Here is a 27,660-nt window from a genome sequence, read left to right on the forward strand (position 1 = left end):
TTTATCTTTAATCTTATCTATTGTTTTACCTTTTGTCTTTGTTTTGTTCTATTTCTATCATTTAAATTTCTCCAGAATTCTACTGTTCAACGGCTCCCCCTTCTGCTTCTATTCCTTTCTCTCCTCTCTTCTACCTTCCAAAGTATTTAGATCAATGCTGTCTTGTTAAAATGTTTATTTTATTTTTATTTTTCCTCTAACTCTACTTTTCACTTCTCTATTACCCTCCAGGTACTTTAGTTAGATTGTGAGCCTTCGGGACAGTAAGGGAATTTTTCAAGTACCTTTCTTATTTCTAATCTTAAAGTATATTTTCTGTAAACCGCTTAGAACCTAACGGATGTAGCGGTATATAAGAAATAAATTACATTACATTACATTACATTACAATTTCCTAGAGGAAAAGTCCATAGTTTGCTATTGAGACACACTTGGGGGAAGTCACTGCTTGCCCTAGGATCGGTAGTATGGAATGTTGCTACTCCTTGGGTTTTGGCCATGTACTAGGGACCTATATAACGGACTTCTCCAAAAAGAAATCTGACGCTTACAATTAATCCAATATACGGCAGTAAAACTCATATACAAATTAGGTAAATATGATCATGTCACCCTTCTCTTGAAAGAAGCACATTGGCTTCCTATCACACATCGTATCACTTATAAAACTATCCTGCTGACCTTTAAAATAAAACTCTCTCATCAGCCTTCATATCTTGATAGGCTTCTCATTCCTCAATGCTCAACACGTACACTTAGATTAGCAGACCAGAATTTCCTTTCAATTCCCTCTATAAAAGACTGTTTCCACACCAGAAAAACAAATTTTTCAGTAGTTGCCCCAACATTGTGGAATGCTCTGCCACATCAACTCCGACTCGAACAACAACTTGATAGATTCAAAATAAGCCTAAAGACTTTTTTGTTTCGTGATGCTTCCATATGCTCTTAAAGCATCTCCATCTTACTCAACCAACCGCTTCTATGAAGCGATCCCATCCTACAGGTTTTATCCTCTCCCCCACCTTATCTCAATATTACATAAATAAATTTATTTATATATATATATATATTTTATTTTTATTTTTTTTTTCCTCTCTTCCTTTTCTTCTTCTTCTAATTATGTAACTTTTCCCCTCCCTCCTCTCTTACCCCCACCTTCAAGTTCGTCCAGTTAATGTCCTTAATGTACACTTTTATTATCTTCTTTTATATATATAATTTTTTATCTCTATTTTAAATATTTTATTGTAAACCGGCTAGATACTTGTTGATGGTCGGTATATTAAAAGTCAATAAACTTGAAACTTGACCTGTATTGGCCACCGTGAGAATGGGCTATTGGGCTTGATGGACCATTAGTCTGACCAAGTAAGGCTATTCTTATGCTCTTATAGGTGATAAGGAAGGTGAAATTTCTTATCTGCTAATTTTCTTTCCTTGATTCCTGCTAGACTAGTCTAGAACCCACCTGGATAGTCTGAGGCCCTTCAGATTATTTTCACCAGTTGATTTTCACAGTTGTGTTGTGATATAAATTACTTATAGTATTAGGAGTTGGGTTCTGTGTGTTGTGTTCAAACCTTCAGCTCTGTTCTGACAAATTCTAGTACTGCACCACTCCTGGTGGTGAAAGTCAGTGGTTGAGAAGCATAACTTCTTGTCTGGCGTGATCTAGCAGGAATCAAGGAAAGGACATTAGCAGGTGAGAATAAATTTCACATCTTTTTCCTTAGACATGGAATAAGTAAAGTCTAGGGAAAATCAGACATTAAAGAAGTTGCAATAGACCTCACAAGAGATATTCCCTCCCTCCACCTTCACTTCTCAGTTTCAGTGAAGATAATGGGTGGCCGTTTCAGCTGCCGGTTCCTAAATACAAAGAGGCCGAAATTCAATGCTATTTAGATGGCTGGGATCATCTCCCGGCTGACTAAATAGCACATAGCTGGCTATTCGCTGATATTTAGCATGTGATAGCCAGGTCATTGCTAATATTCAGCAGCTGGCCGGCTATGTTCAGTGAATGGATAGACCTGTTTTTTAGGTGGGTCTATCTTTGGCTTCTAGGATATAGCCGGTCAGCTGATGAATATCGGCTTGGCTGGCTATGTTTCGACCGACCAAATCTAAACTGGAATTTGATGCCAGTCATTGGATACAGCGCTGGAATTGAATTTTTGGTTTCATCGTGGACCGCAGGAGCCAGCTCTCTCCCACAGTCTGAATATTGACCATATTGAAAATTTGTTAAGGCCTGTTTTATATCTTCATCCATAGTTCTAGATACTCATGCATCATTCACTTTATTTGAGAAATTCTGACTAATATCGTGTCATTTGCTAGCTTTCTGTGCCCTCTGGTGGTGGTTGTGTACAAATATTTGTTTTCAAAAAATCAAAACAAAAGAAATTTGGCCAGATGCAAAATTTACAGAAATTATTTAAATGATTTGGGGTTATTTTTTATTCTTTAGGACTGTAAATGTTTCTGTACCAAAGAAAACAAGAAATAATGGTACACTATATGCTTATATCTTCCTCCATCACACTGGAGTTCTTCCTTGGCATGATGGCAAACAAGTACATATTGTGAGTCCATTAACCACATATATGATTCCAAAGCCAGAAGAAATGAACTTAATTACAGGAGAAACTACTACTCAGGTAGGCACCTATATTTTTTCACAACTGTTATAATGATGATACACTAAGAGTTATCTTGCAGTCTTTTCAAATTGTAAGGTTGTTGTTTGTTTGTTTTTTTTTTGGGGGGGGGTGTTTAAAGTTGCTAATGCACTAAACTGTACTAATCTCAGCATTGCAGTTCCCAGTTTAATGTTGGTTTTGTTTCTGTGATAGTGAATTGCAGAACCTTCATCTCTATATCAGATCTGCCTTTTCTAGCTAAAATTATTGAAAGCATCATAATGATATATTTTCAGAAATGTGTGCTGGATGAATATGAGATGAATTTTAAGACCTACCATATTACTGGAACATTACTGCTCGAAATTATGGTCAGATGATAATTGTCTATGATATTTATTGACAGGTTTCCATGCTGTGTATAATACTTTATCCCAGGACAAGCAGGCAGCATATTATCACACATGGGTGACTTCACAGACAGAACCCTGGCACGGACACTTGAAAAGTGAATCGCAACTTTAAGTTTTAAAAATTCGCAATCAGCCTGCACCGTGCATGTGCAAGTGCCTTCCCACCCGATATAGGTGCGTTGTCCCTCAGTTTCTTAGTTTCCGTGGAGCTAAGAAGACTTGTTTCAATGGCTGTTGAAAACTTTTTTGCCTTCCTGCTCTCAGGGTTTCTACTCCCGTTATTTCTTGATTCCCAAAAAGACGGGAGGACTGCAACCCATTCTGGATCTCTGAGATCTCAACAAATTTCTTATCAAGGAGAAATTCCAGATGCTGTCCCTTGCCCTTCCTCTGCTGAATCAGAACGACTGGCTATGCTCTCTGGATCTAAAGGAAGCCTATACTTGTATTCCAATTCAAGCGTCCCAAAAATATCTCCACTTCCAAGTGAATCATCGTCACTATCGGTGCAAAGACCTTCCTTTCGGCCTGGCATCTTCTCCCAGGGTCTTCACAATTGTAGTGGTCACATCTCTCCGATCCCACGGTCTTCAAGTCTTTCCTTACCTGGACGACTGGTTGATCAAAGCTTCTATGACTCAGGACGTAGCTCTGGCAACTTCTTTCTTCAAACTTTGGGATTTGAAGTCAACTTCCCCAAATCCAACCTCATTCCTTCTCAATGCCTTCAGTTCATTTGGGCTATTCTGGATACTGTTCTCATGAGAGCATTTCTTCCTCCAGATCGACTATCGGTTCTCTTCAGCCTCTGTCAGCAGATATTCACTGTTCCGACCATCTCTGCAAGACACATGATGGTTCTTCTCAGCCATATGTCTTCCACAGTGCATGTGACACCACTGGCAAGGCTACTTTGCACTCCGCAGTGGACTCTTGCTTCCCAATGGTCTCAAGTGACAAATCGTTTTTTGCAGCGTATTTCTGTCACATCTCTTCTGCAGTCGCTTCAATAGTGAATGACCTCCAATCTATCCAGAGGTCTCCTTTTCCACTTGCCTCCTCATCTCAAAGTGATCATGACGGACGCATCTCTGTATAATTGGGGAGCACATATGGACTGCCTTCAAATCCAGGGTCATTGGTCCATCAGTGAATGGAAATTTCACATCAATTTCCTAGAACTCAGAGCGATGTATTATACTCTCAAGGCTTTTCAACATCTTCTGTGCCCTCAAGTCCTCCTCCTTCGCACAGACAACCAAGTAGCAATGTACTAAATAAACAAGCAAGGAGGTATGGGCTCTTTCCTATGCCAGAAAGCACAGAAAATTTGGCTTTGGGTGACAGCTCGCAATCTTTTCTTAAAGGCTGTCTACATTCAAGGGGAGAAGAATTCCGTAGCAGACAACCTCAGCAGAATTCTTCAACTTTGCAAATGGACTCTCAACTCTGCAGCTCTTAATCCTATCTTTGCTCAATGGGGCACTCCACAAGTGGACTTATTTCCAGCTCCCATAATCACAAGCTGCCCCAGTTCTGCTCCAATCTATACTCTCCTTACCATCTGGAAGCAGATGCCTTTCTTTTGGACTGGACAAACATGTTTCTCTACACATTTCCACCCACTCCTGTCATACTCAAGACTCTGTTCAAACTCAAACGAGAGTCAGCCACAATAATTCTCATTGCTTCTTGGTGGCCCAGGAAGCATTGATTCTCCCTTTTACTTCAACTCAGCTCCAGGGAGCCAATACCTCTGCAAATTTTTCCTTCTCTGCTTACTCAGCATCAGGGATCTCTTCTTCATCCCAACCTGTACTTATTACACCTGACAGCTTGGTTTCTCTCAGGCTGACTCCATCTCGGTTACATCTCTCAGCCTGTACGTAATATTGACGCCTCCAGGAAACCAGCCACTCAACAATGTTATCAACAAAAGTGGACTCGGTTTTCTTCCTGGTGTCTTCATCATCACGATCCAACTTCCTTATCTGTGGAATTAGTGTTAGATTATCTTCTTCATCTGTCTGACTCTGGACTCAAATCTACATCTATCAGAGTCCATTTCAGTGCTATTACAGCTTTTCACATGCCAGTAGAGGGAAAACATCTTACTGCTCATCCTTTGGTCTCCAGATTCATGAAAGGACTTTTCAGTGTGAAACCACCTCTCAAACCTCTTCCTGGAGTCTGGGATCCTAATGTAGTTTTTTCCAGGTTAATGAAGCCACCATTTGATCCAGTTGCCTCAGCTCATCTCAAGTTTCTTACCTGGAAAGTTGTTTTTTCTTATCTCGCTCACTTCTGCCAGAAGGGTCAGTGAGTTAAAAGCTTTGGTGGCAGATCCACCCTTCACAGTTTTTCACACATCCAAAGTTTCTACCGAAAGTTGTCATGGAGTTTCATCTCAATCAGTTGATTGTTTTCCCAGTTTTTTTCCCTAAGCCTCATTCTCATGCTGGAGAAACGTCGCTACACAATCTGGACTGTAAGCGTGCTTTGGCCTATTACATCAACAGGACAAAATCACATGGAACCTCTCCCCAACTATTCATCTCATTTGATCCTAAAAAGTTGGGGCATCCTTTTTCCAATAGAACGATTTCCAACTGGGTAGCGGCCTGTATATCGTTCTGCTATGCTCAGACTGGACTGTGCCTGGAAAGTCGTGTCATAGCTCACAAAGTCCAAGCTATGGCAGCTTCTGTAGCTTTTCTTAGATCTACTCCAATTGAGGAAATCTGTAAAACTGCCACCTGGTCCTCAGTTCATACATTCACTAAGCATTATTGTCTGGAGTCCTTCTCCAGACGGGATGGGCACTTTGGCCAGTCAGTATTACAAAATGTATTTTCTTAAAGGTCAACTCTCCCACCATCCCATTCTAGTTAGCTTGTGTGAGAATATGCTGCCTGCTTGTCCTGAGATAATGCACAGTTACTTACCGTAACAGGTGTTATCCAGGGACAGCAGGCAGATATTCTCACAACCCTCCTACCTGCCCTGGTTGACTTCTTACCTGGCTTATCTTAACTGAGAGATCGCGAAGGCGCTTGCACATGTGCGGTACGGACTGATCGCAAACTTTCTAAAACTTAAAGTTGCGATTCACTTTTCAAGTGTCCGTGCTGGGGCTCCGTTGGTGACATCACCCATGTGTGAGAATATCTTCCTGCTGTCCCTGGATAACACCTGTTACGGTAAGTAACTGTGTTTTATTCCAGGACAAGTAGGCAGCATATTCTCACATGTGGGTGACGACATTCATGGAGCCCCGGTATAGATAGCTTTAAAAAATGCATCGCCACTTTAAGAATTTGAGAGAGTTTGTGAACTTCCCACACTGCACATGCGTGAGTGCCTTCCCACCCGACGCTGCTCGTGGCTCCTCGGTTCTTAGTTTTCTACAGAGCTAGAAAGTTGTGGCTTTTGAATATTGTTCAAATTTTTGTCTTTTCCTTCCCTCTCGCACGTCTTTCTTCTATGTGTTTTATTTACTTTAGTTCTGTAAAAAAAACAAACCCCAAAAAACTGAGGACATTTTTTTCCTTGCTGTTCTCACCTCACAAGCTTCGCCTGTCAAAGCCTCTTCGCTTTCCTCAGCCATTGAATTCAATTTGGCTGAGGTGGATTTTCCGTTGATGCTAACCAGTTTTAAAAAGTGTTGCAGGTGCCAACAGCAGATTTCCATCACTGACCCACATAGTTGGTGCTTACAGTGCCTTACCCGTGAACACCGCATTGAATCCTGTGCAAGGTGTTCTACCCTGCAAAAACATACTATTAAGAGCTGAAAGCTTTTTGTCACTGACATGTACACCGAGAAGACATCGTAACCTTCCATGTTGGGTAGTGCTGCCCGATTCACGATTCGAATCGGTTCGTTTTGGTAAAAAAAACGGACTCACCGATTCAGCCCCAATTCAAATTAATTCTTTTTTTCATCACCAGCCGCCAGACTCGTTCCCATCCAATGTAACTTCCGGTTTTGCGAAACCGGAAGTTACATCAGAAGAAATGAAAGGACATGGGAGCGTCGAGGGAGGAGCGAGCAGACCTCGGAAGCAAAGGGTAACCGGCAGGAGGGTTGAGAATCGGCGGCGACGAGGGGGGGAGGGCTGAGAATTGGCGGTGGGCTGAGAATCAGCAGGAGGGCTGAGAATCGGCGGGGGGGAGCTGCGGGCTGAGAATCGGCAGGGGGGCTGGTGAGTCTTGGGGGCTAGGGTTGGAAGCTGGGAATCGGCAAGGGGGCTGGGGATGGAAGCTGGAATCGGCAGGGGGGCTGGTGAGTCTTGGGGGCTGCGGATGGAAGCTGGGAATCGGCAAGGGGCTGGTGAGTCTTGGGGGCTGGGGATGGAAACTGAAATCGACAGGGGGGCTAGAAGCTGAAATCGGCAGGGGGGCTGGTGAATCTTGGGGGCTGGGAATCAGCAGGGGGGCTGGTGAGTCTTGGGGGCTGGAGATAGAAGCTGAAAATTTGGCAGGGGGCTGGGGAAGCTGAGAATCGGGTAGGGGGGCTGGGGAAAATTAGAATTGGGCTGAGGAAACTGAGAATCAGGCTGCCCGATTCACGATTCGAATCGATTTACCATGACAAAAAATCGGTCTCCCGATTCGTTGGCTGACCCTCGCCCCTAAAGCAGGAGCGGCAGCACTACCTCTTGCTGGCCTGCCGCTCCTGCTTTAGAGGGCGAGTGGGGAAGGTCAGTCGGGAAGTGGCTTCCCCGCTGGTGTCCGCCTTCCCCGCATCAATTTACCTAATTTCAGCAGCCTGCCTTGCAAAAGAGCGCTGGCTCTAGCGATCTTTGCAAGCTGCCATACATTGTCCGAGTTGTCTTCTCTCTGCCGCAGTCCCGCCCCTTCTCTGACATCAGAGGAGGGGCAGGACCGCGGCACAGAGAAGACAACTCGGACGACGTATGGCAACTTGCAAAGATCGCTAGAGCCAGCGATCTTCTGCAGGTCAGGCTGCTGAAATTAGGTAAATTGAATACGCAGGCCTTCAGGGGGGTGCAGACGTTCAGGGGAGGGGCCCTGGTGTAGAAGTACATGGAGGGAGGGAGGGAAGGGGGGGTTCAAAGAGACGTGCATATGCCAGACTTCTGGGGGAAGAAATAAGGGGGTCTAAAAACAGAGGAGAGGGAGAGAGATGGTGGACAATGGGATTTAGGGATGAAAGTTACAGAAAGGGAAAGATGCTGGATGAAAGGGTAGTTGAGAAAAGGTGGATCTGTAGATGGAGATGAAAACAAGGAAAGATGCTAGACCTCCAGGGGGAGGGAAGGGAAACAGAAGGGGAGGACAGAGATGGCAGATGGATGGTTAGCAAGAAGAAAGAAGGAGATCCTGGCAAGCAAGCTATCAGAAGACAACCAGAACCTGGGACCAACAAGATTTGAACAATGACCAGACAACAAAAGGTAGTAAAAATAATTTTATTTTCTGTTTTGTGATTATAATATGTCAGATTTGAAACGTGTATCCTGCCAGAGCTTTTGTTAGACCACAAACGTGAGCTAGGATTTAAGAGAGAGAGGAAAAGTCTTTTTTGGTTGTTTATTTTGTTTACACCACAGCACCAGTGTGGTTAGGAGAAGGCAAAGGGGATGAAGAGGCTATAAAATAAACCCACCAGGATGTTTGAAAACACCCAATTGGGCAGGAAAATTGAATCGAATCGAAAAATCGATACAGTAGGCTGAATCGAATCGAAATATTTTTCCTGAATCAGGCAGCACTAGCGTCTGGTGACATTGCTCCATCAGGTAAGCCAGCTAAAAAACCAACAGCTTCCCAACAGGTCTCGCAGGTCAACCTTGCATCGAGTCGGTGGCGTACCTAGCATATGTGGCCCATCATTTTTTTGACACCCCCCCCAATCTGTACGAAAAACATGATTTTTAGTAACAAGCCACATGTCACACATGAGTACCTAGGAAAAGGCAGCATCTTACATACTGCAGTGAGCAGTACAACATCAATACACCCATTGTAAAACTAAACAAGCCAGACTAGTACAGATCGATCCTGCAGTCAATCCTAACAAAAAACCATGTCTTTCGAACACACAGAACATAGAAAACACCTTCGCCTAGTATGGAATATGTAATCACAAACTAACCCCTCCCTCTTTTACAAAATTGTAATGTGGATTTTAGTCACGGTGGTAACAGCTCTGACGCTCATAGAATTCTGAGCATCAGAGCTGCTACCTCCACGGCTGGTGCTAAAAAACGCTGCACAGTTTTGTAAAAGGGGGGATAAAATAGAAATACATAGACAAAGGTTAAATTGAACCAGTAAGAAGCTGGACTCTGCATACAGTGTACCACAGAAGCAGTGACACATGTCTCCTAAAGCAATAGATAAATAGAAATTTTTTTTCTACCTTTTTCTTCTGTGGTTTCTGCTTTCCTCATCTTCTTGTAACTCTCTTCCTTCCATCCACTGTCTGCGTCTCTCTTCCCCTATATGGCATCTTCTCTCTTTCTATGCCCCTTCCAGAAACTGTATGCCTCCCCCTGCCATCTCTCCTTTTACCCCCATTGGTCTGGCATCTCTCTCCTCTCCTTCCTTCTCCCACACCTCTCCTCTGCAATCCCTTTCCCTTTTTTCCCTCATTTTCCTTTTCAATTTATTTTCTGCATCTGTCTAGATTACGTTCTTACTACCCTCTCATCAATGTCCTTTTTTACTGTCTACCTAAAGCTTGCCACCTCTTTCCCTCACCCCTCCATTGTTTCCCTAACTCAATCCTTCTCTCCCCATCATGTGCCCTCCTTTTATTTATCCCCTCCTTCCATCATGTACCCTCTTTCTCCAACCCTTCCATCTAGTACCGTCTCTCTCTGTCCACTTCCATCCAGCGTCTGCTCCCCTCTTTCTCTCCTCCCATTTCCTTCCTGCATTTGCTCCCTTATCTCTCCCATCTGCACTTCCATCCAGCTTAGGCTCCCCACTACCATCCAATGTCTGCCCTTTCTCTCACTATCCACCTTTCTTCAATCAGCATATGCCCCCTTTCTTTCCCTCCAATATCCTTCCCCCTTATGTCTCTCCCCTTTCTCTGTACATCAATTCTATCAGCACCTCCCTTCCATAACACCCTGCCCCCTTTCTTTCCCTCCACCACTCTTCCATTCCAGCAATCTTGCTCCTTTCTCTCCCTTCATTCAGCAAGGTCCCACGATGACTGTAGCTGCCGGCTGCCAGTCCACCCCACTCTGACGTACTTGCTCTGGAGTGGACTCAGCAGCTGCATGCTGGAAGGTCCTGCGATGACTCGTCTTCTGGCTCTGCTCCGGAAGAAGTAAGTTACGTCGGAGGGGGTGAACCCGGCAGACGCAGGGAATTGTGGCAAAGTCCCGCAATGACTGCATCTGCCGGGTCCACCCCTTCTGATGTAACTTACTTCTTCCGGAGCAAAGCCGGCAGATGAGTCATCACGGGACCTACCTGCACCTCAGCGCAGCTGCCGACTCTGCTGCATAAAAAGTAAGTCAGAAGTAACATGACCATTTATTTTTTTTCATCAAAAGGGACATCTATTAATTGACTATATCCTTTCTTTCATTTCTTTCTTTCTGCACTCAGGCCCAACAATTGTCCCTTTCTATTCCCTCCCTCCTTCCTTCCCATGTCCTTAGTGCCCCCAGTGCCTCCTTCCTGTGTCCATAGTGCCCCCAGTGCCTCCTTCCTGTGTCCATGGTGCCCCCAGTGTCTCCTTCCTGTGACCTTAGTGCCCCCAGTGCCTCCTTCCTGTGTCCATGGTGCCCCCAGTGCCCTGTCCTGTGTCCTTAGTGCCCCCAGTGCCATGTCCTGTGTCCATAGTGCCCCCAGTGCCATGTCCTGTGTCCATAGTGCCCCCAGTGCCTCCTTCCCGTGTCCATAGTGCCTCCAGTGCCTCCTTCCTGTGTCCATGGTGCCCCCAGTGCCTCCTTCCTGTGTCCATGGTGTCCCCAGTGCCTCCTTCCTGTGTCCTTAGTGCCCCCAGTGCCTCCTTATGTCCCCCCAACTGCCTTCCAGATTTTCTCCACCCCCAAAACCAGCCTGCCTGTCTGCCTCCCTCCCTGCTGCGCTAAAGCCAGCCAGCTTGCCTGCCTACATCCTGCACTACCTACCGCAGAAAAAAAACAAAAAGAGCCTCTCCCCTTACTTTCTCCCGGTCCGCGCCTGCAATCTTACCTCCACCCGCCGACAAGAAGTCTTTCTGATGTCAATTCTGACGTCGGAGAGGATGTTCCGGGCCAGCCAATCACTGCCTGGCTGGCCCGGAACATCCTTTCCGACGTCTGAATTGACGTCGGAAAGACTTCTTGTCGGCAGGGGAGGTAGGATTGTAGTGGAGCCTGGGGAAAGGAAGGTGAGGAGGACCTGGCTGGCTGTGCATCCCCCCCAAGCCGTGCACCTGGGGCAGACCGCCCCCTCCCCTTGGTACACCACTGCATCGAGTCCCTTGATGTTGACCAAGTGATGACCGCTCTGGCATCTGGCCTCTCCTACATCAAGGTGTGCATCGTCTTCAATGTCACCCTATCTGAGGTCAGACATAGCACCGATGGTACTGGCAGAACGCCAAAATGTACTGGTGCTCTCATACCATGAAAAGCTTGGAGCATTTCTCCAAGTCAGTGACATGTTCAAACTCCGTACTCTGACACTGACTTCATCGGTACTGGCCCAACCTGAGCATAAGGCCACCAGGTCCTGCAGTACCAATACTGGATCTCCGGTATAACATCGACATTCCACATCCAAACACAATTCGTCTCATCGCAGAGCCCGTTCTTCGAGGCAACAACATTCTTCCTCATCGTCTCGACGATCCAAGTCCAGTCAGCATTAGTCATCCTCGGCTGCTGTGAAGCGGAAACATCGCTCTCTCTCCTTCCTGCTCTTCAAAGCATAAAAGGAAGTCACATCATACATCGTCGTCTTCATTGGATCGACACCAGGCTCAATGTCGCCATCGATCCCGACGCACTCCTTCACCAAAAGACTTTTATAACTCAGACTTTCAGTCTGACTCGGCGGATGATGTCCCCGAGTCCACTATGATACACCTGAAAAGTCTCCTCAGAAATCTCCACAGAGCTAAATCTCTGAAATTTATTTGGCAATTAGGCAAAGAGCTACCAGTCAAATTAAAAGCTGACTCTGCCTACTGTGCTGAATATGTGGAGGCCTTTGACTACGATGAACCTCCTAAAGAGCCGCATCGCTTACCATTACATGGTATTCTCAAAGAGACTCTTCATAAGAACTGGAGACACCCCCCTCACAATTACTGTGGCTCCCAGAAAATTGGACTTTTTATACAAAATAATTTCTTCTTTTGGTTTTATCAAACCACAACTCCAGTCCCTGGTGGTAAAGTCGACTTTGAAAAAAATCTACTCCATCCAGAGTCTATGCCTCAGTGCCACCAGGACATGAAGGGCGCACTGTGGACAAGTTTGGCTATCACTTGTACCAAAACTCCATGCTTGCTAACAGAGTCCTAAACTACAATTTCTATATTTCCTGTTATATCAAGAATCTGGTTAAGAAATTGTGTTCTTTTGATAGATATGTTCCTTCAAAACAATTAAAGGATTTTCATCACAATTATAGGATTTTCATCACATCTCTTGCACCCTTTCTCTGGCTAGAAGGTACATGGTGAGATCTGCTTATGATGCCTTTGAATTATCTTCCAGAGCTTCAGCTATGTTGGTGGCAATGAGACTTCTTGCATGGCTCAGAGTCTCTGAAATGGATATCAATCTTCAGGATAGATTGGATAACATTTTGTGCTTGGGTGATGAGCTATTTGGTGACTGTATTGTAAATGCTACCCAAAAGCTTACTGACCATGAGAAACATTGAGATGCTTTGGTTAAATCTAAACCTAAGCCTTCAACTTCTAAGACTTTAAAGACTTTTTCTTCCTATCGGAGGCGTTTTTCTTCTAAACCAGCTGCTCCCCTTAGACCACAGCAGAAGAAGCAGAAGCAACAGCGTCCTCAAAAATCTCAATCAGAAGCTCCCCAAAAGCCTGCTTAGTCTTTTTGATGCACTTCTTGAGAGCATAGCTGAGGTTCCTCTATCCCAGCCTCTTCCTCAACCCATCAGAGGCTTCCTTCAACTATACTATCCTCGCTGGGAACTGATTACCATAGACCTCTGGAATGGATACCAACAGTCATTTGAGAGGGATACTCTCTTCTCTTTATCAACATTCCTCCAGATCATCCTCCAAGAGAGTCTGTTTTCAACCCTCAGCAGATGTTCCTTCTTCTTGAGATAGAATCTCTTCTCTTCAATGCCATCGAAAGGGTTCCTCCTGGGAAGAGGAACTGGGGGTTTCTCATCCCATCCAATCTTAGACCTCAGGGGTCTCAAGTTTCTAGTGAAGGAAAAGTTTCAGATATTATCTCTGGCAACTTTATCTATCTATAATAATAAAATGCTAAGCACGCATGCGCACTCTCACCGTGTGTTCCCTGAGATTTGATCTATCGGGATGTGCCGGCAAGAGTGCGCATGCGCGCTTACTATGTCACTGGAGGCGGAAAAGGCAGCAGACTTCCCCCCTCCCCTTCCCAACGCCAGCCACAAGGGTGATGTCCATTGGCTAGCTCGGCAACGGGTTGGCGTGACAGCGGCGGAGTCCCTCCTCGCCATTGCCTGCACCCGCCTAACACCGTGTAGCGGCCGAGACCAAAGCGGCCGCCGATTGGCTGAGGTGCTGGCACTCAGAAGCCCCGGCTGGGAGCGCAAGACTGGCAGGTGAGTGGGCGGGCGCTGTGGCTGTCCAGGGGTGGGAGGCGATGCCGTTACAGTGACGAAGGCTCGGCGGGGCGCCGTGACGGCCCTGGGAGAGGTGGTCGTGCGCAGGGAGGAGGAGCCAACCAAGAATTTAGGAAACATGCATACACATCAGTTATAATGTGAGAGACATTGCAGACCACTTCCATATTTAGGGCATGACTGAACTTTCTATTCCTGTATTCCCCCTCTTTTTCTGCAACTGGCCTAATTAGATATGTGGGTGAAATTGATAGCCCCCAGCAAGTGTGTCAGCTCATAACATTTTGTATTTGTTTCAGGTAACTGCTGCTGCTGTACTGATTGACTCTCATGAAAAAAGAGCTTAGAAACTGAGCAATGCAGCATAATGTGACTGGTTGGCTGATGCTGGCTGTGGTTTGGGGTGGGGGTGGTTTCAATGGAAGGGGGATGGGAGGCAGGCAGGCTGTCATCGGAGGGGGGTGGGGGGGTTCAATGGAAGACAGGCTGGCATCGGGGTGGGGGGGTTCCATGGAAACATGCTGCTCAGGGGCTTGGGAGGCAGGCAGGCTGGCATGGGGGGGGTTTCAATAGAAGGGGGATGGGAGGCAGGCAGGCTGGCATCGGAGGGGGGATGGGGGGATTTCATGGAAACATGCTGCTCAGGGGGATGGGAGGCAGGCAGGCATCGGGGGGGTCAATGGAAACATGCTCCTCAGGGGGATGGGAGGCAGGCAGGCAGGCTGGCATTGGGGGGGTGGTGGTGGTGGTTTTTTTTTAATGGAAACATGCTGCTCAGGGGGATGGGAGGGAGGCAGGCAGGCAGGCTGGCATCGGTGGTGGCGGGTGGGACAAAGTCTGGAAGATAATGATGGGGACATAAGAAGGAGGCAGTGGGGTGGCACTAAGGACATAGTATGCACTGAGGGCACTAAGGACACGGGAAGGAGGCACTGGGGGCACTAAGGACATAGGAAGAAAGCACTGAGGGCATTAAGGACACAGTACGCAGGCACTGGGGCACTAAGGACACAGTACGCAGGCACTGGGGCACTAAGGACACAGTACGCAGGCACTGGGGCACTAAGGACACAGTACGCAGGCACTGGGGCACTAAGGACACAGTACGCAGGCACTGGGGCACTAAGGACACAGTACAGAGGCACTGGGGGCACTAAGGACATGGGAAGAAGGCACTGGGGGCATTATGGACACAGGAAGGATGTACTGGCGGCACTAAGGACGTAGGAAGGGGTAATAAGGACATGGGAAGGAGGCACTAGGGGCACTATGGACATAGGAAGACAGCGTGCAAGGAGAGAGAGACAAAGGAAAATAAACCCCTGACAGACAGACATCTACTCTAGCACCCGTTAATTTAAAGGGCTTAAAGACTAGTATAATAATAATAACTTTATTCTTTTATACTGCCATAACCAAAAGTTCTACGCAGTTTACACTAAAAAGAGCTGGATAATCAGCGAAATACAATAATACAGTGAAAAAATACAAATATTTGTAAATGGAATTTCAATAATAAAACTCACTAAGTAATAAACTTATCGAACAAAGTGGTCTTAATTAATTTCCGAAAACTGCAATAGGATAATATAGCTTGCTGAATACATTTACCTAACCAAGATTGTTACCTACCAGCTTGAAATGCTAGGGTCCTATCTAAGAAGGTCTTATATCTTCTACACCCATTAATTTTTGGATAAGCAAATAAGTAGAAGTTTCTAGTTTTCTCTTGATGGTCTATGCCAGTGGTCCCCAACCCTGTCCTGGAGGACCACCAAGCCAGTCGGGTTTTCAGGCTAGCCCTAATGAATATGCATGAGAGAGATTTGCATATAATGGAAGTGACAGGCATGCAAATCTGCTTCATGCATATTCATTAGGGATAGACTGAAAACCCGATTGGCCTGGTGGTCCTCCAGGCAGGGTTGGGGACCACTGGTCTATGCAACACAAAATGAGGAAAAAGGTAAGCTGAAGACAATCCTGATATCAACTTAAAGCAGATACCGGAAAATTTGAATAATAATTTAATATTAAATATTGAACTAGGCCAGTTACTGGGCAGACTTGCACGGTCTGTGTCTGTGTATGGCCGTTTGGTGGAGGATGGGCAGGGGAGGGCTTCAATGGCTGGGAGGGTGTAGATGGGCTGGAGTAAGTCTTAACAGAGATTTCGGCAGTTGGAACCCAAGCACAGTACCGGGTAAAGCTTTGGATTCTTGCCCAGAAATAGCTAAGAAGAAAAAATTTAAAAAAATTAAAAATTAAATTGAATCAGGTTGGGCAGACTGGATGGACCATTCGGGTCTTTATCTGCCGTCATCTACTATGTTACTATCCTTCACCCCTTTAGTTAACCAGCTTGGTTAACTAAAGGGGTGAAGGATGCGGTAAGGGACAAGAGGAACTCGTTCAAAAAATGGAAACGCGAACAAACAACGGAGGCCTGGAACAGTCACAAGGTCGACCAAAAGAATTGTCACAAGGCGGTAAGAGATGCCAAAAAGGTTTATGAGAAAAAGTTAGCACAAGAAGCCAAAAACTTCAAACCCTTCTTTAGATACATAAAAGGGAAAAAACCAGCTAAGGAGGCAGTGGGCCCTCTAGATGACCAAGGAAGAAAAGGGTGCATTAAGGAAGATAAACAGATTGCTGATAGGCTAAATTCATTCTTCGCGTCTGTCTTTACCAAGGAGGACACTACATTACTGCCTGAAGCAGAGAAAGTATTTAAGGGAGAAGATGAGGATAGCCTCACCACAGTAAATGTGGACTTGGACATGATATACAATCAGATCGACAAACTAAAAAGTGACAAATCCCCTGGATCGGATGGAATTCACCCAAGAGTCCTAAAAGAACTTAAGGAAGAAATAGGAGAGTTATTACAATCCCTTGCAAATTTGACAATCAGAACAGGTCAAATACCAGACGACTGGAAGATAGCAAATGTCATCCCAATCTTCAAAAAAGGATCGAGAGGTGAACCAGGCAACTATAGACCTGTGAGTCTTACGTCGGTTCCTGGGAAGATGGTAGAAGCACTAATCAAGGATAGTATAGTGCAACATTTGGATAATCATGATCTGATGAGAACCAGTCAACACGGCTTCAGAAAGGGAAAGTCATGTCTGACAAACTTGCTACAATTTTTTGAGAAGGTGAACAAACACATCGATAAAGGAGACCCGGTGGACATAATATACTTGGACTTTCAGAAAGCATTCGACAAGGTCCCACACGCGAGGCTTATGAGAAAACTAGAATGCCATGGAATAAAGGGGGACATCCTAAAATGGATAGGAATATGGCTGGAGAACAGATTGCAGAGGGTAAGCATAAATGGGAAGTTCTCGGACTGGGAAAAAGTGACAAGCGGTGTGCCCCAGGGCTCGGTTCTTGGGCCCATTTTGTTCAATATCTTCATAAATGACCTGGAAGAGAAAACAACGAGTAATATAATCAAGTTTGCAGATGACACGAAACTATGCCGGACAGTAGAGTCCCACGACAACAAGAGGGCATCCGTTGAAAATCAGGGGCGGGAAACTACGAGGTGACACCAGGAAATTCTTTTTCACTGAAAGAGTGGTTGATCGTTGGAATAGTCTTCCACTACAGGTGATTGAGGCCAGCAGCATGCCTGATTTTAAGGCAAAATGGGATCGGCACATGGGATCTATTCACAGGGCAAAGGTAGGGGAGGGACATTAAGGTGGGCAGACTAGATGGGACGTGGGCCCTTATCTGCCGTCTATTTCTATGTTTCTATGTTTCTAATGGACATTGAAGAACTCCAAAGAGATTTGAACCAACTAGGGAAATGGACAGAAAAGTGGCAGATGAAGTTTAATGTAGAGAAATGCAAAGTGATGCACCTGGGAAGGAAAAACAAGGAACATGAATATAAAATGTTAGGTGTAACATTGAGCAAGAGTGAACAAGAAAGGGATCTGGGGATACTGATTGACAGGACCCTAAAGCCGTCGGCGCAGTGCGCATCGGCGGCGAAGAAGGCAAACAGGATGTTGGGCATGATAAAGAAGGGAATCACGAGTAGATCGGCGGACGTCATAATGCCGCTTTACAGAGCAATGGTCAGACCACACCTGGAGTACTGTGTCCAGCACTGGTCTCCCTACCTAAAGAAGGATGTGACCCTGCTGGAGAGGGTGCAGAGGCGAGCTACGAAGCTAGTATTAGGTATGGAAAATTTGAGCTACAAAGAACGCCTAAGGAAACTGGGCTTATTTACCCTTGAGAAGAGAAGACTGCGAGGGGATATGATAGAGACTTATAAGATAATAAAAGGATTCGACAAAATAGAGCAAGAAGCATCGTTATTCACATTGTCAAATGTGAATCAGACAAGATGTCATGGATTAAAGTTGAGAGGCGACAGGTTTAGGACAAATACCAGGAAGTTCTGTTTCACGCAGCGAGTGGTGGACGCTTGGAATGCTCTCCCAGAAGAGGTTGTGACGGAGACCACCATTCTGGGTTTCAAAGGCAAGTTGGATGCACACCTTCTTGCAAATCACATCGATGGATACGGGTAAACAGGTTTCATCGGGGAACACCTGGCTTGGCCTCCACGTGTGCGGGTCACCGGACTGGATGGACCAAAAAGGTCTGATTCAGTGAAGGCATTTCTTATGTTCTTATGTACTATGTTACTCTTGCCTCCAAAGGCAGCCAATGAAGTAAACGATAATATGGACTAATATGGTCGTTCTTTTTTTAAACCAAAAATCAATCGAACAGCTGTATTCTGAATTATCCTTAATTTCCTTAGAATTTTTTTGTGTGCGTCTAAATAGATGATGTTACAATAGTCTAAAATAGATAAAACTAATGCCTGCCGCTCTTAAATTGTAACGACTGGCTGTGCTCTGTGGATATGAAAGAAGCTAGAACTTATATGAAGATTCTATTACAATATCCTGTTTGTTCTTCAGTTAAAATATTGGGAATTACTTTAGATCAGAATTTGACTATGCAGAAACAAGTTGACGTGGTAGTTTGCAAGTCTTTCCACACTTTATGGAAATTGTGGACTGTCGGAGCTTATTTTGATATCACTGCATTTAAGTCACTAGTTCAATCACTGGTATTGGGAAATCTGGACCGGTGGTTCCCGGCCCTGTCCTGGAGGACCGCCGGGCCAGTCGGGTTTTCAGGCTGGCCCTAGTGGATATGCATGAGAGAAATTTGCATATAATGGAAGTGACAGGCATGCAAGTCTGCTCCATGCGTATTCATTGGAGTTATCCTGGGGGCCCGGTTGGCTTGGTGGTCCTCCAGGACAGGGTTGGGAACCACTGATCTAGACTATTACTAGCAGGGTTAAAGAAAAATATTTCCAGACTACGACTCATACAGAACACAGCAGTGAAGACTAATCTGTGGTTTGAAAAATATGATCACTTATCTCCCTTTTATTGCGAATTGTATTGGCTGCCCATAGAGGCCCACATCATCTTCAAGATTGGTTGTATTTATTATAAATCCTAACAGGTCAGGCAGCCTCATATCTTTTAGATGTATTTACAGTTCCCAATCCAAAATATTCCCGCAAAGTCCATGCTTTTTTTACTTACCCTTCAGTGAAGGGTTACAAGTTTAAAAGATATCACGAACATACTATGTCATATCAGGCCGCTCTTTGGGATAAAGATTTTAAACAACTATTCTTATTATCTATGTCATACCTAGCTTTCAGAAGGCATTTGAAGACTTATCTATTCTCTAGATTTTTGGGTAATTAATTTTCTTCAGAGTTCTATTTGTAATAAAGGTTAATCAATTGTAAACCGCATAGATTCTTACGTTCATATGGTCTATAAGTTGATTTTATGTTATGTAATATTTTAAACCGAGGTAACCTTCCCCCCAAAAAAGGAGGAAAAAAGTTTGACTCTAATATAAACCAGGGGTGTGTGTGTTAATATTCAAGCGCTCTGCTCCTAGTCCCTCCCTTCCTTTCCTGCCCTGCCAAGCTCTGTACTCTGTTCCCCCTTTCCTCCCTGTTCTGTACACTGTCTACTCTCACTCCCTCCCAATACCTTGCAGGCCTTCCCGTGACCAAAAGGCATGAAAAAACAAGTGAACCTGTTGAGAGACATTGTGTATCTTGAGTGATGGACCTGGCTTTGTGTAAAGTACGCTCGATGGAGAACCCGGTATTGACATCCATGAAGATCTGCGCTGACCGAGATCTTGAGGATCCTCTTAATTAAGGCAGCGACATTGTTCTGAACAAGTTGCTCATGGCCTGCCCCACCGGGGCTTTCCCTCTGCCATGTCACTGATGGCATCACTGAGGCAGGCTGTGAGTAGCCCATTCTGAGTGATGCCACTGCTGATCACCCCTGCCCCGCCACCACTGCTGCTTTAGGAGGTCTCTGAGGTATGTCAGGTTTCATGGTGGGAGAGTTGGTGGAGCGCTACTGCACAGGGGGATGGGATGGATGGATAAATACTACAGAGGGGGATGGGAGGGTGGAAGGGATAGAAAGGTTCTACACAGGGGAATGGGTGGGAGGGGAGGAGAGCTGCTGCTCAGGAAGGGAGAGAAGAGGTAGGAACGGGTGAGAGGGAGAAATCATGCATATGGTGGCAGGGAGGGAGACATACATGGAGAAGAGAGAGGGAGAAAAGTTGAACACAGGGTGGAGGGCAGGAAGAGATGGTGCATAGGGATGGAGAAAGAAATGTTGCACATCATAATGGAGGGGAGGAAGGGAAAGATGCTGTATGGAGGGGAATATAGAGGTTTGACCCAGGGCACAAAGAAGGGAGAGAGAGAGATGGTAGAGAATGGGAAAGAAACAAATGTTGAATATGGTAGTGGAAGGTAAAAAAGAATAAATTTATTTTCTATTTTGTGATTACAGTATATGTCAGATTTGAAATGTGTATTGTGCCAGAGATGGTGTTAGGCAGCTAGTGTGAGCTAAGACCTAACAGAGAGAGAAATTCTTTTTTTGTTTATTTTGTGTACAGCATAGCACCAGCTTGAGGTTGGAGAAGGAAAGAGGGGTGGGGTGGGTGGAAAAGCTACAAAATAAATCCACCAGGACATTTGAAAAAAAAAAATATGCCTGATTGGGCAGGAAAATCTAATCGAAAAATCAATTTAGTAGGCTGAATCGAAGCAAAATTTTTTTTTCTGAATTGGGCAGCACTAGTCCAGAGGAAGGCTACTAAAATGGTTGGTGGTCTTCATCATAAGAGAAACTGGGTCTCTTCTCCCTTGAAAAGAGGAGACTGAGAGGGGACATGATTAAAACATTCAAGATAATGAAGGGAATAGACTTAGTAGATAAAGACAGGTTGTTCAAACTCTCCAAGGTAAAGAGAAAGAGAGGGCACTCTCTAAAGTTAAAAGGGGATAGATTAGTGGTCTCAAACTCAAACCCTTTGCAGGGCCAAATTTTGGATTTGTAGGTACTTGGAGGGCCGCAGAAAAAATAGTTAATGTCTTATTAAAGAAATGACAATTTTGCATGAGGTAAAACTTATAAAACTTTCCTTTAACAGTTAAGAGGAAAGATATATAAACTATAAAGAGTTTTACCTCATGCAAAATTGTAATTTCTTTAATAAGACATTAACTATTTTTTTCTGCAGCCCTCCAAGTACTCTATTTTTTCTGCAGCCCTCACATTTAAAGTTTAATATCTTTTCTTTCTCAAAACTGGCACATTTCAATCACTATATTGAAAATAAAATCATTTTCCCTACCTTTGTTGTCTGGTGACTTTATTTTTCTGTGCTTTCAACTATGTTTCCAGGGCCTTCTTGTCCTTTGACTGTTTTTCTCTCCGTCTTCACTTTCTTCCTTGCATCCATCTTTGGCATTAACTTAATGTTCAATTTTTCTGCTTTCTTTTCAAAATCTACGTTTCCATGTCTTACCTTCCCTTCCTATCTCTCTCTTCTTCCATCCTATTTCCATGGTCTGGCATCTCTTTCCTTCCTTTCTCTCCATCTCTCCTTCCTTCCTTTCCCCTAGTCTGGCATCTGTCTCCTTCCCTTCCCCCATGCACTGGCATCTCTCCCTCCCCCTCCATGGTCTGATATCTCCTTTCCTTCCCTCCCTCCCATGAACTTGGCTTCTTCTCTTGTTCCTATCCCCTAAGAACATAAGAATCGCCTCTGCCGAGTCAGACCATAGGTCCATCGTGCCCAGCAGTCCGCACCCGCGGCGGCCCCCCAGGTCCATGACCTGTAGTGTTCTTTCACTTAAGATATTTTATCCTTTATAGTACCCCTCTAGCTATACCCCTCAATCCCCTTTTCCTTTAGGAACATGTCCAACCCCTTTTTGAAACCCAAAATCATACTCTGCTCTACCACCTCCCCCGGAAGCGCATTCCAGGTATCCACCACCCGCTGGCTGAAGAAGAACTTCCTAGCATTTGTTCTGAATCTGTCTCCCTTCAGTTTTCTTGCGTGCCCTCTTGTTTTTGTTTCCCCCGCCAGTCTGAAGAATCTGCCCCTCTCCACCCTCTCTATACCCTTCATGATCTTGTAAGTTTCTATCATGTCCCCTCTAAGTCTCCGTTTTTCCAGAGAAAAGAGCCCCAGTTTCTCCAGCCTCTCAGCATATGAGAGGCCTTCCATGCCCCTTATCATTTTTGTTGCTCTTTTCTGGACCCTGTCGAGTGTCGCTATATCCTTCTTAAGGTACAGTGACTAGTATTGAACGCAGTATTCCAGATGCGGGCGTACCATCGCCCGATACAGCGGCAGGATAACTTCTTTGGTTCTGGTAGTGATTCCTTTTTTAATAATTCCCAACATTCTGTTCGCCTTCTTGGAGGCTGCTGCACATTGTGCTCCCGACTTCATTGATTGGTCCACTAAAACCCCCAAGTCCCTTTCTAGGTTGCTCTTCCCCAATACCCTCCCCCCCATCGTGTAGCTGAACATCGGGTTTCCTTTCCCTATGTGCAAGACTTTGCATTTCTCTACATTGAAACACATTTGCCATTTATTTGCCCATTCACTCAGTTTGTTCAAGTCCCTTTGTAGTTCTTCACATTCTTCAACAGTTCTAACTCTACTGGAGAGTTTTGTGTCGTCCGCAAATTTTATGACTTCGCACTTCGTCCCCACTTCCAGGTCATTAATGAATATATTGAACAGCAGTGGTCCCAGCACTGACTCCTGCGGGACACCGCTCGTGACTGCTTCCCAGTCAGAGTAGTGTCCTTTTACTCCTACTCTCTGCTTCCTGTCCGCCAATCAATTACAGATCCATCTGTGCACTTCCCCCTCCACCCCATGGTTCCGCAGTTTCCTTAGCAGGCGTTCATGGGGTACCTTGTCGAAGGCTTTTTGAAAGTCCAGATATATGATGTCTATGGGGTCACCTTTGTCCAATTGTTCGTTAATCCCCTCGAAGAAGTGCAGTAGGTTCGTTTGGCAGGATCTTCCTTTACAGAAACCATGCTGGCTGGTTCTCATCAGATTATTTCTTTCTATATGTTCATTTATGCTGTCTTTGATTAATGATTCGGCCATCTTTCCCCGGACTGAGGTCAAGCTCACCGGTCTGTAGTTCCCCGGGTCACCTCTGGATCCCTTTTTGAAGATAGGTGTAACATTCGCTTTCCTCCAGTCCTCCGGGACTACCCCTGTTTTCAAGGATAGGTTGCAGATCTTCTGTAGTAACTCCGCTATTTCGTCTCTGAGCTCTTTCAATATTCTCGGGTGGATTCCATCGGGTCCTGGCGATTTGTCAGTTTTTAGTCTATCTATCTGTTTGAGTACGTCCTTGAGGCTCACCTCTGTTGATAATAATTTTTCCTCTTGATCCCCCCTGAAGGTTTTTTCCGGTTCTGGCACGTTGGTTCTGTCCTCTTTTGTGAAGACTGACGAGAAGAACGTGTTTAGTCTGTCTGCTACCTCCTTTTCCTCCTTTTCTGCCTCCCTCATCCAGGGGTCCCACTTCCTCCCTTGCCGGTTGTTTTCCTTTCACATATCGAAAGAATGGTTTAAAATTTCGTGTCTCCTCGTACTCTCTTTTCGCTGTTCTAACCACACGGTGACATTCTTTTTGATGTTTCCTGTGCTCTTTCCAGTTTTCCTCAGTTTTATCCTTTTTCCACTTCTTGAATGATTTTTTCTTGTTCCCTATCACCTTCTTAACTTCATTGGTTATCCATGTTGGGTCTTTTGTTTGATTCTTTTTGCTCCCTTTTCTAAATCTGGGTATATACAGGCTTTGTGCCTCGTTTACCGTGTCCTTGAATAAGGTCCAGGCTTGTTCCACCGTCTGTGTTTTCCTAGAGCTGTTCTTGAGTTTTCTCCTTACCATTTGCCTCATAGCGTCATAGTTCCCTTTCTTGAAGTTAAACGCTGTTGCAATGGTTCTCTTCCCCTTTGGCATTTCTATTTCCACTTTGAATCGGATCATGTTGTGATCACTGTTTCCTAATGGTCCTACTACTTTCACTTCTTGGGTAGGTCCTTTCAACCCGCTGAGGATTAAATCTAGTATAGCAGTCCCTCTTGTTGGTTCCTTGACAAGCTGCTCCAAGAAACAGTCCCGTACTGCCTCCAGGAACTCCATTTCCCTTGAACATCTTGAGTCTCCATGGTTCCAGTCTATCCCGGGATAATTAAAATCTCCCATAATTATGGTGTTTTTGTTTTTACATTCTCGTCTCAATTCAGCCCTCAGTTCTTCATCCATTGCTTCTGTTTGTCCAGGTGGGCGATATTACAGTCCCATCTTTATCTCGGTTCCCCTTCTTCCTGGTATTTTAACCCATATTGATTCCGGTTGGTCCTTTGTCACTGCTGCATCCACTCCGGTTGAGTGAATGGTATCCTTTATATAAAGTGCTACTCCTCCCCCTTTTTGATGCGTCCTGTCTCTTCTGTAGAGCTTGTATCCTGGTAGTACTGTTCCCATTTGTTTTCTTCGTTCCACCATGTTTCCGTAATTGCTATGACGTCCAGGTTCTCATCCTTGGCCATGATTTCTAGTTCACCCATTTTGTTCTTCAGGCTTCTTGCGTTAGTGTACATACAATTTAAGTCTTGATATTTTTGGTTTTTCGTTACTTTCCCATGTGATTTGTTGTTTGCACTGTCCCCTTCCTGTCCTGTAGACTCCTGTTTAATGTCTCTTATGTTATCCCCTTGTGATACGTTCTTGTTTTCCTCCTTGTGCTCCTTCCCCTCCTGTTTCTTTTTGTCTTCCCCTTGTAGTAGACTCTTCCTAACCTCCTCTTGACTCGTCTGGCTCTGTCGGTCTTTCACCGCCTGTTGTGTGTCTTTGGTGTCTTCCCAGCACATTCCCCACCCAGTATCCTTTCTGGATACTGTCTTCTGAATCATCGACGCCTGGTCGACTGTCGGCTTTCCCCTTCTTCTTAGTTTAAAGCTTGTTCTATTCCTCTCCTGATGTTGTTTGCTAGTAGTTTAGTTCCCGCTGTGCTCAGGTGTAGTCCATCTCTCCTGAATAGCTTGTTCTTGCCCCAAAACGATATCCAGTTCCTCACGAAGTGGAAACCCTCCTCTTCGCACCATCTCATCCACGCATTAATTGATTGTAGTTCTGTTTGCCTCTTCACATCAGCCCTCGGCACTGGTAGGATCTCCGAAAACGCTATCCTCTGTGTCCTCATCTTCAGCTTCCTTCCCAAGATCTTGAACTGCTCGGTGAGTGCATTCCTGTTTTAGTCTCTCCTGGCGACATTGTTTGTCCCGACGTGGACTATCACTGCCGTCTCCTCCGTTTCTGCTCCTTCCAGGATCCTATCAATTCTGTCAGCAATGTCCTTAGTCCTTGCTCCTGGGAGACAGGTCACCAGCCTATCCTCTCTTCCTCCCGCTATGTGACTGTCCACTTGTCTTAGGATCGAGTCTCCCACCAGGATTGCAGATTTCCCCTCCCTTCTCCTTCCTTCTCTCTCTTTCCCCAATTGGGTGCAGCAGCAACAGAAGCAGCATTTCCCTTCCCCCTTTCCTGTGCAGGAGAGGCATTTCTCTTCCCCTTTCCCTGTACAGCAGCAGCAGCATTTCCCTAGGGTCCCCCTTTCCTATGTAGCAGAAGCATTTCTCTTTCCCCTCCCCTTCCGTCCTCTTCCTTGTGGAGCAGCAGCGTGTCTGGCCAGCTCGTTCCGTTCAAAGCCACGAGTGGCGGCTCCTTGCGAGATCCGCGCCTGAATCTGAAGCCTCTCTGATGTTGTGACGTCAGAGAGGCTTCTGATGCAGGAGTGGATAGCGCGAGGAGCTGCCAACCCGTGGCTTTGAACGGAACGAGCCAGCCAGACACGCTCCTGCTCCAAAAGGAAGGGAAAGGGGAAGAGAAATGCTGTTGATCGCGTCCAGACCGCGGTCCGCAAATAAAACCTGGAGAGCCACATGCAGCCCACGGGCCGCATGTTTGAGACCGCTGGGATAGATTCTGTACAAATGTAAGGAAGTTCAGTTCCTGCTGAACCAGAACATACGCAAGTAAGGCTAGACTCAGGGCACTAGTCTTTTTGACCTAAGGGCCACCGCACGAGCGGACTGCTGGGCACGATGGACACTGGTCTGACCCAGCAGCGGCAATTCTTATGTTCTTATAAGCCTTCACTCACATTACAGTGCATCCGGCCTCCTGACAATTCCTCCGATTTCAGGTGGCTCACCACCATTATTAATACAAAGTACTACCCTTTGGTCTTGCATCCTCTCCCAGAGTATTCACCAAGTGCCTAGTTATAGTGGCAGCAGCACTACGGTCTTGGGGCCTCCAAGCCTTTTCTTATTTGGATGCCTGGCTGATCAAAGACCATATTTCTCAAGGGGTGACGGTAGCAACTTGCATGAAAATTCTCTTCTTTCAACATTTGGGTTTCAAAATCAATTTTCCCAAATCCTAACTTCAACTATCTCAGACTTTACAATTCATAGGAGCTCTGCTTGACACCATTCGTCTCAGGGCATTTCTAACACAGCAAAGACAAAACAATTTGATTCAGCTTTGCACTCTGACTTATCTACCATCAATCTCAGTCAGACATATGATAGTACTACTGGGCCACATGTCTTCCACAGTACTGTCACTCAGTTTGCAAGACTTCATATCAGGATACCTCAATGGACTCTCACATCTCAGTAATCTCAATCTTTCAACCCACTGTCTCAACACATTACAGTCACACCTTCACTTCTACAGTTACTGCAATGGTGGATTAACTCTTCCAATCTGTCCAGAGGATTTTTTTTTCCATGCTCCTCATCAGAAAGTTCTGACCATGGACTCATCCATTTACGCTTTGGGAGCTCATCTGGATGGTCTTCACACACAGGGTCACTGGTATGCCCAGGACCGCCTTTGTCCTATAAATCTGTTGGAACTCGGAGCAATCTACAGTGCTCTCAAAGCTATTTAGCACATTGTGATCAACACCATACTTCTCATCCACTTGGACAATCGGGTCGTAGTGTATTACATAAATAAACAAGGAGGCATGGGTTCTGTCCATCTTTGTCTGGAGGCCTAGAAGATTTGGACCTGGGCTGTTGCTCGCAATATATTCCTGAAAGCAATATACATTCAAGGGGAACAGAATTCACTTGCAGACACTCAGCAGACACTTGATCACCCACTATAACATCAGAAACACTTTCCTCATTTGTAAGCACTAAGTCCAGTATGAATGCATCCTGTGTGGTTTCAATTACCAATGTTTGAGCACTGATTGCTGTTTTGGAATTGGCCCAAAATTCGGTCCACAGCGATCCACATGGTCTTACTGACCATATTTAGTACATCTAGCTCCAGGTGTTAGATTTGT

At 45.3% G+C, this 27,660-nt stretch overlaps 1 protein-coding gene across 1 annotated transcript in view; it reads left to right on the plus strand.

Annotated features, from left to right (window-relative positions):
* Positions 1-27,660, plus strand: part of CLPTM1L (CLPTM1 like) — a 332,661-nt gene that overhangs the window by 56,683 nt on the left and 248,318 nt on the right. Inside the window, exon 3 of the mRNA XM_033929667.1 lies at positions 2,477-2,666. Within this exon, the coding sequence (XP_033785558.1) occupies positions 2,477-2,666 (190 nt within the window). The remainder of the gene's footprint in view (positions 1-2,476; positions 2,667-27,660) is intronic.

This window comes from Geotrypetes seraphini, chromosome 2, assembly GCF_902459505.1.
Source record: "Geotrypetes seraphini chromosome 2, aGeoSer1.1, whole genome shotgun sequence".
Classification (NCBI taxonomy): Eukaryota; Metazoa; Chordata; class Amphibia; order Gymnophiona; family Dermophiidae; genus Geotrypetes; species Geotrypetes seraphini.